Source organism: Glycine max, chromosome 15, assembly GCF_000004515.6.
Source record: "Glycine max cultivar Williams 82 chromosome 15, Glycine_max_v4.0, whole genome shotgun sequence".
In the NCBI taxonomy this organism is placed as follows: Eukaryota; Viridiplantae; Streptophyta; class Magnoliopsida; order Fabales; family Fabaceae; genus Glycine; species Glycine max.
Window position 1 is genome coordinate 10,595,474 of NC_038251.2, and position 11,969 is coordinate 10,607,442.

The window sequence follows — 11,969 nt, forward strand, 5'->3', positions numbered from 1 at the left end:
TTCACAAAAGAAAATTAATGTTGTTGGAGTATAAGTGTGAGGTAAAATATGATATTATGTAAGAATAAAAATGTGAAAAAAAGACTTAAAACTTTAAAGTTTAAAGTTTTAAATTAAAATATGTTAGATTTATTTATATGATTCATTAGTATAAATCTTTTTTATTATTGGATATTGTAGTCTGTGTGATGCGGACATAAACACACTTCAAGGGTGAAAAGGTAGAAGGCGAAGTCAAATGGGAACTATTATGATTATTTCTGTCTTTCGTTAAATGTTGCTTCATGCTTTTATTAACCATGGGGTGGTGTCTAGTATAGGTTGGTATGTCCACAGTTTGTGTTTTGGAATATATGATTATACATATGATATTTTGGTTACCTAATAAAATAATAAATTTTATTTTTAATTCTTAATAAATTAGTGAATTTTATTTTTATTTGTTATGATATTTATTTTGGTTATAGGAACTTGATAAAATATAAATTTAGTTTTTATCCCGTTGTGACTGTTAAATTCTTAAAATATGATTTCAAGTCTATATTTGAATACCCTGCACAAATTTTTTAGATATAAAAAGTCTCAAAATAATTACAAATTTAACTATTTTGGAAATAAAAACATAAATAAACTAATAAATAAAGTGGTTCTTTTTTAAGCATGATAATATTTTTTCCCTTAAATCTAAAATTTTTATAGGGTACCAAGAAACACTTTGAGTCTCGAGATCTTCTTTGATCCTGGTGAACTCCCGTGATTTAATTCACCTAAATTTTTAATTATAAAAAATAAAATTTATATAAGATGACTTTAAATTTTAGTATGTAAGCGTTGAACATGCAAAGTGTTTGCTTGTAAGAGAAAGATATCTCTTTGTAAAACTACTCTTTATTAAAAAGAAAGTACTTCTAAGCCGCATAAAACTAATGCATGGGTTTCTTGTATGAAAGATTGGCCAGCTTATGGCAAATACGATCAGCCAATTAGTATATATAAAGGATTTTGAAGTCTTGCTACAATTGGAGATTTAGATGCATGTCCTTTCTTTATTACTTTAAAACATTTAGTCATCCTCTAGTATTTGGAGGTAATTACCCTTCTTCCTCCAAAGTAGACTCCTTATTCACAAGTGATTATGCAGTATCCTCAAGTAGTGTATAATAACATGATAACAAGGTAAACATAATTGAAACCTCAATTACACAACATTATTGTTTCAGGGGTCTCTCAATTAGCATAAGCCTAATTTCGCTTAGTAAGTTAGGCCCTAATGCTTAATGAGTAGGGATATCTTTGTCGCCTACGTGCAACTTCTATACATGTTTTGTATAACTCACTCCCTTGGTGCTTGAGTTATGAGGGTTAGTGAGTTTGTGTAGCGTCTCCAAACTTACTCTATAAAGGTAATCTCGCACAATGTAACAAAGTTTTAATGATGAGACTTTAACATGTTTTCTATATAATTTTTGCTTAGTAAAGATTGTGTCCTTGCTTAGCATTACTTTGACAACCTCTCTGTCCTTGTTTTCACTTAGAGAAGGAGGCCTTTCTCTTAGCGCGAGTACTTAAGTTATAAATCTAAATCTTATATGATTTTCGCTTAGCGAGTTATGACTCATCAAACAAGTACAATGATTCTATAATTCACAATTTTATCAATTCGTTCAACTCAAGTCATTTCTGATACTCCTTATGTAATTTGGTATGTATTATTGTATCATTATATTTTTATTTTTTTTGTCTCTATACATGCATTAATTTTATATTTTGTAGTTGTACATGTAACCTACATGTTTTAGTCCTATATGAGTACTTCTGATTATGTTTTGGTCCACGTGTCACACTTGAGTATCGTATTTAAGAGAGTCATATCCTTATAAAAGTACCTTCACTAGTTGTACAGTTCTTGCTAGCAAAACAACACTTGTCACCTGTAATCTTGTCACACTCACACACAACCACAAAGATAGCAATGATTAAGCACTTCCAACATTGTTTTACAACATTGGAATGACCAAAAACAGAACAAAATCCAAATGTATCCTTTATTCATCTAAATTAGCTAATCAAACCCATAACAAATTTATAGCAACCACCCCAATGGCTCCAGCAACGCAGTGCCTCATTCCCAGGTCTTGCACTTCTTGTCTTTTAGCCTCATACTTGAAACTGGGAGTGGTGGAATGCTCTGCTCATGCCTGAACACATTATCAGGATCCACTTTGGTCTTTATTTTCACCAACCTGTTGAAATTATCCTTGAAATACATATTGCCCCAAGCAGTTGCCTGTATGTAACTTGTGCTGTTCTTCTTGTTCATTCCCAAATCCAGATCTCTATAGTTCACATATGCCTCCCTTGGGAACTTGGACACATAAGGAGTCATGTAGTTGTAAAGCTTCCTAATCCAATCTATATGCTTTGAGGCATTCTTATCCCCATCTTGCCAAAGAGTTAAGTACTGGATTTTGTAGAGTGTTCCATTCCTGTGAGGGAAGGGAATATCAGATTCTGAAAATTTGCTCATCATTCCACCATATGGGTTCCAAATCATCAAGGGACTATCTTCTTCCAGCAATCTTTGCCACAACCCCTTAAGTCCAGTTTCTGGTATTGTATCTCTCACAAAATCTGACTTGGCTTTGAAGTAGTTCTTGAAAGTTGACTTTCCTTGAAGCAGAACTTCAGGGGGAGTGTCATTTGGATAGCCAGCAATATAGAGCACAGATTTGATCCAACTAGTTTCAAGACAATCTTTTTTAGTCAAAACCAATTCAGGAAAGCTTTCTTTCATCACTTGGAGGAGTCTGTCAGCACCACCAAGGAATTGAGCATTATAAGATGTTGTGATAGTTCTCTCAGTTTTGTTCCCAACAGTGGCTGGTTGAATGATGACTCTGATGAAGAGATCCTCATCAATATAGGGTGCCACTTCCTGCCATCTGTGGAGAATCCTGGTTGCATCTTGCTCTAGGCTCCTTGTAACTGTGAAAACTGTGACAGTTTCTGGCACAGGAACAAGCTTTATTTTCCACCAAAGAAGGATACCAAAGCTTGCTCCTCCACCTCCTCTAATAGCCCAAAAGAGATCTTCCCCCATGGCTTCCCTATCAAGGATTTGGCCATTTGCATCAACTATTCTTGCATCTAGGACATTGTCAGCTCCAAGGCCATACTTTCTCATCATGGATCCATATGCACCTCCCGTGATGTGCCCTCCAACACCTAAACTTGTGCAAAGGCCTGCAGGGAAACCATGAACCGAACTTTTCTCATATATTTTGTAATAGACCTCCCCAATAGTGGCACCGGCTTGAATCCAAGCAGTGTTGTCTTCTATATCAACGTTGACGGCGCGAAGCTTTGACAAATCAACAATTATGAAAGGGGTCTCAACTTCAGAAACATATGAGAGTCCTTCATAGTCATGGCCACCGCTACGAATTCTCAGATGAATTCCAAGTTTCTTTGAGCAAGTCACTGCCACTTGGACATGTGAATCGGTCGAGGGTGTGAATATAAGCTCGGGTTTATGCGCTGAGGGCACCAAATACCTTAGGTTCTGTGCAGAGGATTCAAGGATCTTGTTGAATGATGCATTTTGTGGAGTGTAAATTGATGCATAAAATGGAGCTGCTTTGTCTGAATAGAAGCTGAGACATTGGACAAAGTTTTCTTCAAGTGAAGCTGAAGCTGCCATTGAAACTGATAATAGGAGGATTAAAGTTGCTAAGTTTGAGCTTGGTGACACCATGGTTTTGTGTTCTGAGGTTTTGGTTTCAATTTTTTGTGCTTAAGGAGGCTACCACAAATGTTATATTTATATGACCATAATGTGCTATGGTCACAATGTGTTACACAATAGTTTACGTATAATTGAGCTAAGACAAACGTCATAATACAGATGAAGAGTGTTGGCATTATCTTGTGGCTAATGTTCTATTCTTAATTATGACATTGTGAAACATGAGTTTCTGATGTATCTTTGATTACAAGAACATCGACCCCTTTTCACATTTAACATAATCTGAAAGGATTTCTCTATGCTTCATAGTTGCTAAAAAGAATGGTATAAGCAAACCAACTGTCTTCAATGGCCCCACTAGTTTTATAACATTTTAGAATAACGAGATAAGCTTGTCAGTATTCTTGCAGCATCATATATATGAGCATGCAACAACTAAAGGAAATTCTGCATTTTTTTTAATTAATTGTTCCATATTCCATGATAATTAATTCATTTCATGGCTTTGTAGTGGGGATAAACGGCAGGTCCACAACATCACTCGTTCATTGGTACATATTTTACTTCACTTGATAGTGTTACGCAAAGTTTAATGGCAAACTCTTAAAAGTTTTGTAAATACTTGTTTGCCAAGCGTAGTTAATGTAACAAGAAGAAATTTCCATCTCCAGAAGGTAAACTTCTTCTGCATATATAGAATTATTCTCGTTTTCAAGTTATAGAGTAATCTTTGTAATTTTGCACAAATTTATAAGGGTGAGCGTAACTTATAAATGTATGGAAAACTAAAATGGAAAAAAAAAAACCTTATTATCTAATTATTTGGAAAGGTAGGTAACGTAGGGAAAAAGTGTTTAACGAACAGTATAGTTTGTAGTGAAGAAAGTGTACAATATTCCAGTTTTAGAGGTAGGAATTATTTTCTGTAGAATACATTTCTTCATTTTGGAATGGAAATATTTTTTTTGGTGTGGTTGTTAACAGAGAAAATATTACTATAGCCCAATGATATAACCTTCCCAAGGTAAATTTTTTATATTGAAACTGTTTCTCTCTTTTTCTTTTCATAGTTATTTGGCTTTAAAAGAAGAACAAATGGACGCTTAAAGAGAGGGAAAGTTAGGAAAATGAAAGAAAGTAAGAAGCTTCATCTTCCTTTACGATTGGAGATACATGGATTCCGTGTAGTATGTGCAACAAACAAACGGTACATAAAAAATTGCCAATTTTATGAAAAGCGTAACGTGAACCTTTTATAGTTTTGCTAATGCTTATAAACGGAGATTCCAGTGCCAAGTTTGAGCTCAGTGATTGAAAATTTTCTAAAGTTTGGAATTTGAACCTCCAAAAGTCACATCCTCCGTAACTCGAGAAACAATTAGTAGATAAGTTTTTAGATTAAAAAAAAATTGCATCGATCTGCAAGGTGTTGTTGAAGATTTCTATTACACACATAAATGAATAAATAAATTAAGATTATTAAATTTCATTTTTCAGCTTTAACGTGGTTAGAGGAATGAAATGCATTTTCTTTTATAGATATAAGCACCGAAGCATTAATTACTAAATGTTTTTTTTAATCTGTTTTTGCTCTTTTTATGTATTGACTGAATTAACTTTTTTAAAATATCGTGATTTTTGTAACAGCAAGTTCTTCCCTAACAGTTTGTGATTTGATTGCCACTCCTACCCAGGACTGAACCCCTCTGGATGATACACAATATTACGCCGCACCATATCTTTTGCTGTTGTCAAATTTTCAACTGAAACCACGGTTTCGCCTATCCTAATCTGGAACACGTTTAATAAGTTGAGATGCACCAATAGTTTTTTTTTATCTGAAACAATCCTGATCGAATCGGACAGGATCATGATGAATGATAAAATTCTCTCTTTAAATATTTAATAAAATCATATATCATGACTCAAAGTTAAAATTTCTTATTAAACTAAAACAATCTTATGTTAATTAATAGATGCGTTTGGTGCTGATGTACCAATAGTTGGTGTTGCATATTCATGTGTCCATGAAATAGTAGTGTTACCTCTAGCTTCGTGCACCACTTAAGAATCCACTAAGTGGTCAATCTTGAGAAACTTTTTTTACAAAATGGAAATGGCGCAGCTGTACAAGTCTCTTTGCGTGGTATGGCATGCGTATAAAATCAGTACTGGATTCAAGTCAACCACTATCGACAAATTAAAGAAAGGAAAAATCTCTGGCAAATTAATTATTTGGGGATATATATAAGGATTCTATAAACAAGGCCACGAGCTAGGAAGAGACAAGATTCCTAGGCATTTTGAATTATGAGTGGATGATAATGTGCCATTTATAACCTAGTAGTGGATTATGTTCTAATAGGAATACACGTAACCTGCCAAGTAAGACTACCATCATCTTGTATAAAATAAATGTACAGTTTCATAGGAACTTTCATGGGAAGAATGCAAAGTTGAGTTGATGTACATCTTAGGATATAAATAAATTAAATAATAAGAAAGGTAATTTAGGAAAAAAGATATTTTTAAATTAGATTGATATAATTCCTTTATCTCCATAATCAAATGGTTAACATTTCTTAGTTTGATAAAACTTTGTTGCTGCACCATCAATTTAAAAACATATGCGATCTCTTCCTCCCTGTTGACCTCGGGTTGTGTTTTCCTCTTCAATCTCTAATGAATTTTGGTTGTTTATTCATTTTGTGACATATTTGTATCAATCCTTGTGAGTGAATGCCAATTGGAACGAAAATGTGAAGTGTCACCTTGGAGCCACAATTAAAATTGGTCAAAGAAGTTAACACAAGGGTTAACCTCGAATGAGATTCATAATTTTAGAAATCAAATAATATGCAAAGTCAATTAAAAGAAATTGTACGGCGACAAGTTGATAGGTATTTTGCAGATCTTCTAATTCTTGAAAAAGAGACAATCATGGTAGTTTCTTCACTTCAACAACTTCTCTTCTTCTGCAAGAAAATGGTAAATGAAAAGAAACAATCATATAGACAAAATAATACAAAGAGATATAAAAGAGTAGAAAAAAAGTTAAATATGAAAACTGTACGTGGAATGACAGAGGTGAAAGTTGGAGTTTCACAGTAGGTGGAAGGAGAATATTTTAGAGGAGATAGAAGGAGGAGACACACTGAAAGATATAGGTATTGGATTGCAACACCATATGTGGAGAAAACTTCATTATGGTATGTAATTAACAAAATTTTGTTAAAAACCGTAACCACTAGACATTGATTGTTGTTGTATCAACTTTTCTGTTACAATAGGAGATGAGACAGAATAAAGAAGAAGATAAATAAAATGAGTATTGTACAGAATTTGACACATGATCAATTATGCTGATGTAAGAATAATATAGCGACGTGTTTGCATATAGTTTCTTAGTTCACAATTTATATATTATAAATGGATAATAACTTTTTTCTTTTGAAATACACATTCATGCACATGAATTAAAGTGCCATGATGAACTTGAAAAGACACAATTGTGTCTAGCCTTTATAATAAAAAATGGATTGCTTCCATGTGTTTCATAATTTATCCATTTTCATTTTCTCCGTCTGTCAATTTAAATTTTAAATGCTGACGAATATTTTTTATCAGGAATGGAACATCATATACATAAGAAACATTGACGGATTCAAGGGGTGACGAGCTGAGGCCTTCTCCCTCCCATAAGAAAAAATAGATTTTTGAATCGATATGTCTATTTTTTTTGGTAGCAGATCACGTATCTAGTTATATATATAAAATTAATAATAAATATTTTTGTTAAACTTATTATTTATTAAATAATTTTCTTTTAGAAGTTAAATATGAAATAATTGTGTAAATAAATTTTGGTCCCGCCTCTAATACACTCATGCGTCAGTCACTCCGTCCCTGATAAGAAAGACTTGATTACAATTTACATCTGTCTATCTATATTTTTCATCAAAATTTCCTATACACATGCTGTAACTTTTATTTCAGTTTTCACAAAAATTCACGTATCAACATTTAAAGTTCCATTTATTTCTTCTTTCTCTTTATCAGGATTAACACCTCACGTTATTCTATGTGATATATCCAACATAAAAAATGTCATAAACAATCCCCATCAGAGAATATTCTACCCTTCAAAACATTGTAATTGCCAATGGTTTTTCCTTCATGAATAATTAATACCTCCCTAGCTCAATATATTCATGTTTCACGTACTAAATAGCCGCATGAATTGTCTATAAGTGCTTAAGCTCTGAAAGTGTATGTATAGAAACAAATATGGCCTTTTCATGTATCAAATTAGCTCTCCTATCAATCTCCATTTTCATCACAATTTTCCCTGAAACCTCATTTTCTGTTGACCCTGAAAGCGGTTTCCTCCAAGCTTTTCAGCTGGTTTAGAAGACTCAAACTCAACTACAGAAGTAATACTCACCCAAAGCAGCTCTTCTTACACATCCCTTTTGCAATCTTTAATAAGGAACCTCAGATTCTTGAACAGTTCAGTCCCAAAACCTAACCTAATTGTCACTCCACAAAACCTAGCCCACATTCAAGCAGCAATTACTTGTTCAAGGAAACATGGCCTACAAGTGAGAGTTAGAAGTGGAGGGCATGACTATGAGGGTCTTTCTTATGTCTCTGATGTTCCATTCCTCATCATTGATCTCATAAACCTTAGGTCCATAAACATTGACATTAATGATGAAAGTGCATGGGTTCAAGCTGGTGCTACTCTTGGGGAGCTCTGTTATGCAATTGCAAAAACAAGTAATATGTGTGGCTTCCCAGATGGTAGTTGTCCCACAGTTGGTGTAGGAGGCCACTTGAGTGTAGTTGGATTTGGCACAATTTTCAGAAAATATGGCCTTGCAGCTGATCAAGTAATTGATGCTGAAATGGTAGATGTTAATGGAAACATACTAAATAGAACTTTGATGGGGGAAGATCTTTTATGGGACATAAGAGGTGGTGGAGGGTCAAGCTTTGGAGTGATCACTGCATGGAAAGTTAAGCTTGTACCTGTTCCCCCAAAAGTGACAATTTTCAATGTTGCAAAAACACTTGATCAAGGTGCAAGTAACCTTTTCCAAAAATGGCAAACTATTTCTCACAAGCTTCCTAATGAACTTTTTCTTCACTCAGTTATGGGAGTTGCCAATTCATCATCACCTAATGGTGGAAAAACTGTTGTGGTTTCTTTCACTGGATTGTATCTAGGGACAGCTGAGAACCTGCTTCCTTTGATGCAAAACAATTTTGCTGAGTTGGGTTTGCAGCTCAACAGCTTCACTGAGATGAGTTGGATTCAGTCAGTTCTTTACAAATACAGATTATTCAATCAATGGACCCTTGGAGGTTTTGCTTCAGAGAAACCAAACATTCAGAAGCTTCAAAGCAACATCAGACTATGTTACAGAACCCATTCCTGTGGCAGGTTTGGAAGGGCTGTGGAACATGTTGCTCGAAGAGAACACAGTCAACACACCAATCTGATCCTGACACCATATGGAGGGAGAATGAGCGAGATTTCAGGATCAGAAACTCCATTTCCACATAGAAATGGGAGCATATATGGGATCCAGTATTTGGTGTATTGGGACTCAAATGAAGAAACACCAAAGCACATATATGGGATGAGAAGATTATATTCATACGTGACACCTTATGTTTCAAAGTGTCCAAGGGCTGCATATTTGAATTATAGGGACCTTAACCTAGGAGTGAACCGAGGCAGCACAAGCTATGAAGAAGCAAAATCTTGGGGTGTGAAGTATTTTAAGTTTCATTTTGAAAGATTGGCACGAGTCAAAGCTGAATTTGATCCTAGCAATTTCTTCTGGCATGAGCAGAGCATTCCACCTTCGTTTAATTAAGTTGTCTATATCCTGAAAAAGAAACTAGCAAAAATTTGGTTAAGATGATATATGCCAAATTTGAACCACGTATTACAAACTTTTTGGGAAGAGTAGTACATAACTTGCATTGGAAGAAAGATATTTGGTGTATTCAATTTGGAGGTAATTTTGACTTCAATTTAATAAGCACTTCCTAAGACATCTTGTTTAACACAAATTAAATTTGTTAATGATTTTATAGCCATGGATATACGAACACTTTCATACTGTTAGCCATCCGGAGCCTATAGATACATATGTTGAGGAAAATCATTTATTATTTTGTATATTAAATGTAGTATCCAATAATTTGCAAAAGCACATCATCATCACTTGATTAGCAGCATGGTAAGTGAATTATAGCCTTTTAAGAGAGAGGTAGAGACAAAAAAAAAATGAGGAGGCGGGTGAGAGAAAAAAAATGAAAGAAAATTTGGTTGAAGTAAAAAAAAGTTAGTATATTAAGTGTAAAAAATAATAAGAAAAACGTTGTTGTCCATTATTTTAAGTTATTGTAGCAAAGATGAAGATGAGCTTTTTTGTCTAACCGAAAACGTAGATGATGCGAACTTAGACGTGAACGCATGGAGGAACTTTTTGGTGTGAACGAGAGAAGAACACATGGAGTGATGGAGGATTTTTGTTTGATCTGAACGAGAGAAGAACACATGGAGGTTTACAATCCTATGTTTTTGCAGTTTTAACTTGAGAGGGACATATAATAATGAGAAAGTGAATAGAGTATTTTTATCTTTATATTAATGATTTTTTTTGTAGCTTATAATAATGTTGTTTATTAGACAATTTTTTTTTTGTTATGTATTAATAAATATACAACATAAATATGCTTTCATGGTGTATTTTGATTTCGTACATAATGAAATTTTGTTGTATATATAAGGGGTGAAAATTTATTGGACATGACGGAAATAAGTTTTTGTCGTGTTTCTTGACTAACGAAAATGAATTTTTGTAAGGGGTATTTTAATAAAAAACATTAATCAAAAGGTTGAGGTGAACTTAGCAAAACAGGGTGCAGGAACAACAACCACTCTTACATTTCCATAATGCTTTGGACCCATTACCTCGACCCAATAAGCCTAGTAAGTTGCCAAGTTGCAACTTAAATAGTTAAATTCAAGGGAGTTGTTACGTGCACCCAGCATTATTGCTGGGGCACCCAGCAAACAGTGAAGTGGCGAAACTGCCCTTCAGCAATTATTCTTCCGGAAGAAGGTTCTTCCGGAAAGTTTCCGGAAATAATTTTTCCGGAAAGTTTCCGGAAGAATCTTCTTCCGGAAGAATAATTTGTGTCTTCCGGAAATACTCACAGACAATTTCCGGAAGAACGTCATCCGGAATGTTTCCGGAAGAAGCTTCTTCCGGAAGAATTCCATTGAGCTTCTTCCGGAAGTCTTCCGGAAGAAGCTTCTTCCGGAAGTTAGTTTTTTTTTTTAATGCGTATGTAATGACGATTTTGCCCTTGTGTAAATTTCTTTAAATTAACGTCTTCAGGCTGTGTTTTACTGCGCTTTCTTTCTTTCTTCTTCCGTTTGCTTTGTTTCTTCTTCCGTTTGCTTTGTTTCTTCTTCCGTTTGCTGTTGTTTCGGTGGTGGTCCCTTCAGCAGTCTGTTGGTGGTCCCGTGAAGTGAAGTATTTGAAGATTTGGTGGTCCCGTGTTCCGTATTTGAAGTTTTATTAGTGGCTGTTGTTCCTATTTTGTCGGAGGTACGCGTTTATTTCGTTTTCCGGTTAGCTTTTAGAGAAGAAAAACAGTAAAAAATGTATCCGGAAGAAATTTTAGGCACAGAAGGAGGAAGGTCCGGAATGACCACTTCCGGATCAAGGTCTTCCGGAAGTTACGAAGGCCAATTCCGGAAGAAGTGCTTCCGGAAAATATTTCCGGAATGTTAAATTATTACTAATTTATTTTAATTTCTGTTTTATAATTTTTTTAATTTCTGTTTTATATATATTTCTGTTAGTTAATAATGAATTATTGGTTTAATTAGGTATAATGATATATATTGTGGATTATAATTTTTTTTGTTTTATAATGGTATATATATATATATATATATATATATATATATATATATATATATATTTCTGTTTTATAATTTTTTTTTATTTCTGGTTTATATATGTTGTGGATTATTGATTTAATTAGGTATAATGGTATAATATTAAATGATTTAGGTAACTTAAATGTATAATGGTACAAAAATGTTTTATTAGTTGTTTATTATAGTGATAAGTTTAGTTTAAGTAAATAATGTAGTTATAAATTTAGAATATAGTGATAATTTTAATATAGT

At 33.8% G+C, this 11,969-nt stretch overlaps 1 protein-coding gene and 1 pseudogene across 1 annotated transcript; one reads left to right on the top strand and one right to left on the bottom strand.

Annotated features, from left to right (window-relative positions):
- Positions 1-1,871: 1,871 nt before the first annotated feature.
- Positions 1,872-3,918, bottom strand: LOC100775353 (berberine bridge enzyme-like 13). Its single transcript, XM_003546232.5, has one exon. The coding sequence runs from the start codon at positions 3,752-3,754 to the stop codon at positions 2,123-2,125; it is 1,632 nt and encodes a 543-aa protein (XP_003546280.1). The 5' UTR covers positions 3,755-3,918; the 3' UTR covers positions 1,872-2,122.
- Positions 3,919-8,032: 4,114 nt separating this feature from the next.
- LOC100796807 (berberine bridge enzyme-like 18) lies at positions 8,033-9,653 on the top strand (annotated as a pseudogene).
- The last annotated feature ends 2,316 nt before the right edge of the window (positions 9,654-11,969 follow it).

Bases quoted from the DNA above. Each gene is read 5' to 3' on its own strand.
- LOC100775353 (XM_003546232.5), bottom strand. From the start codon at position 3,754: ATGGTGTCACCAAGCTCAAACTTAGCAACTTTAATCCTCCTATTATCA.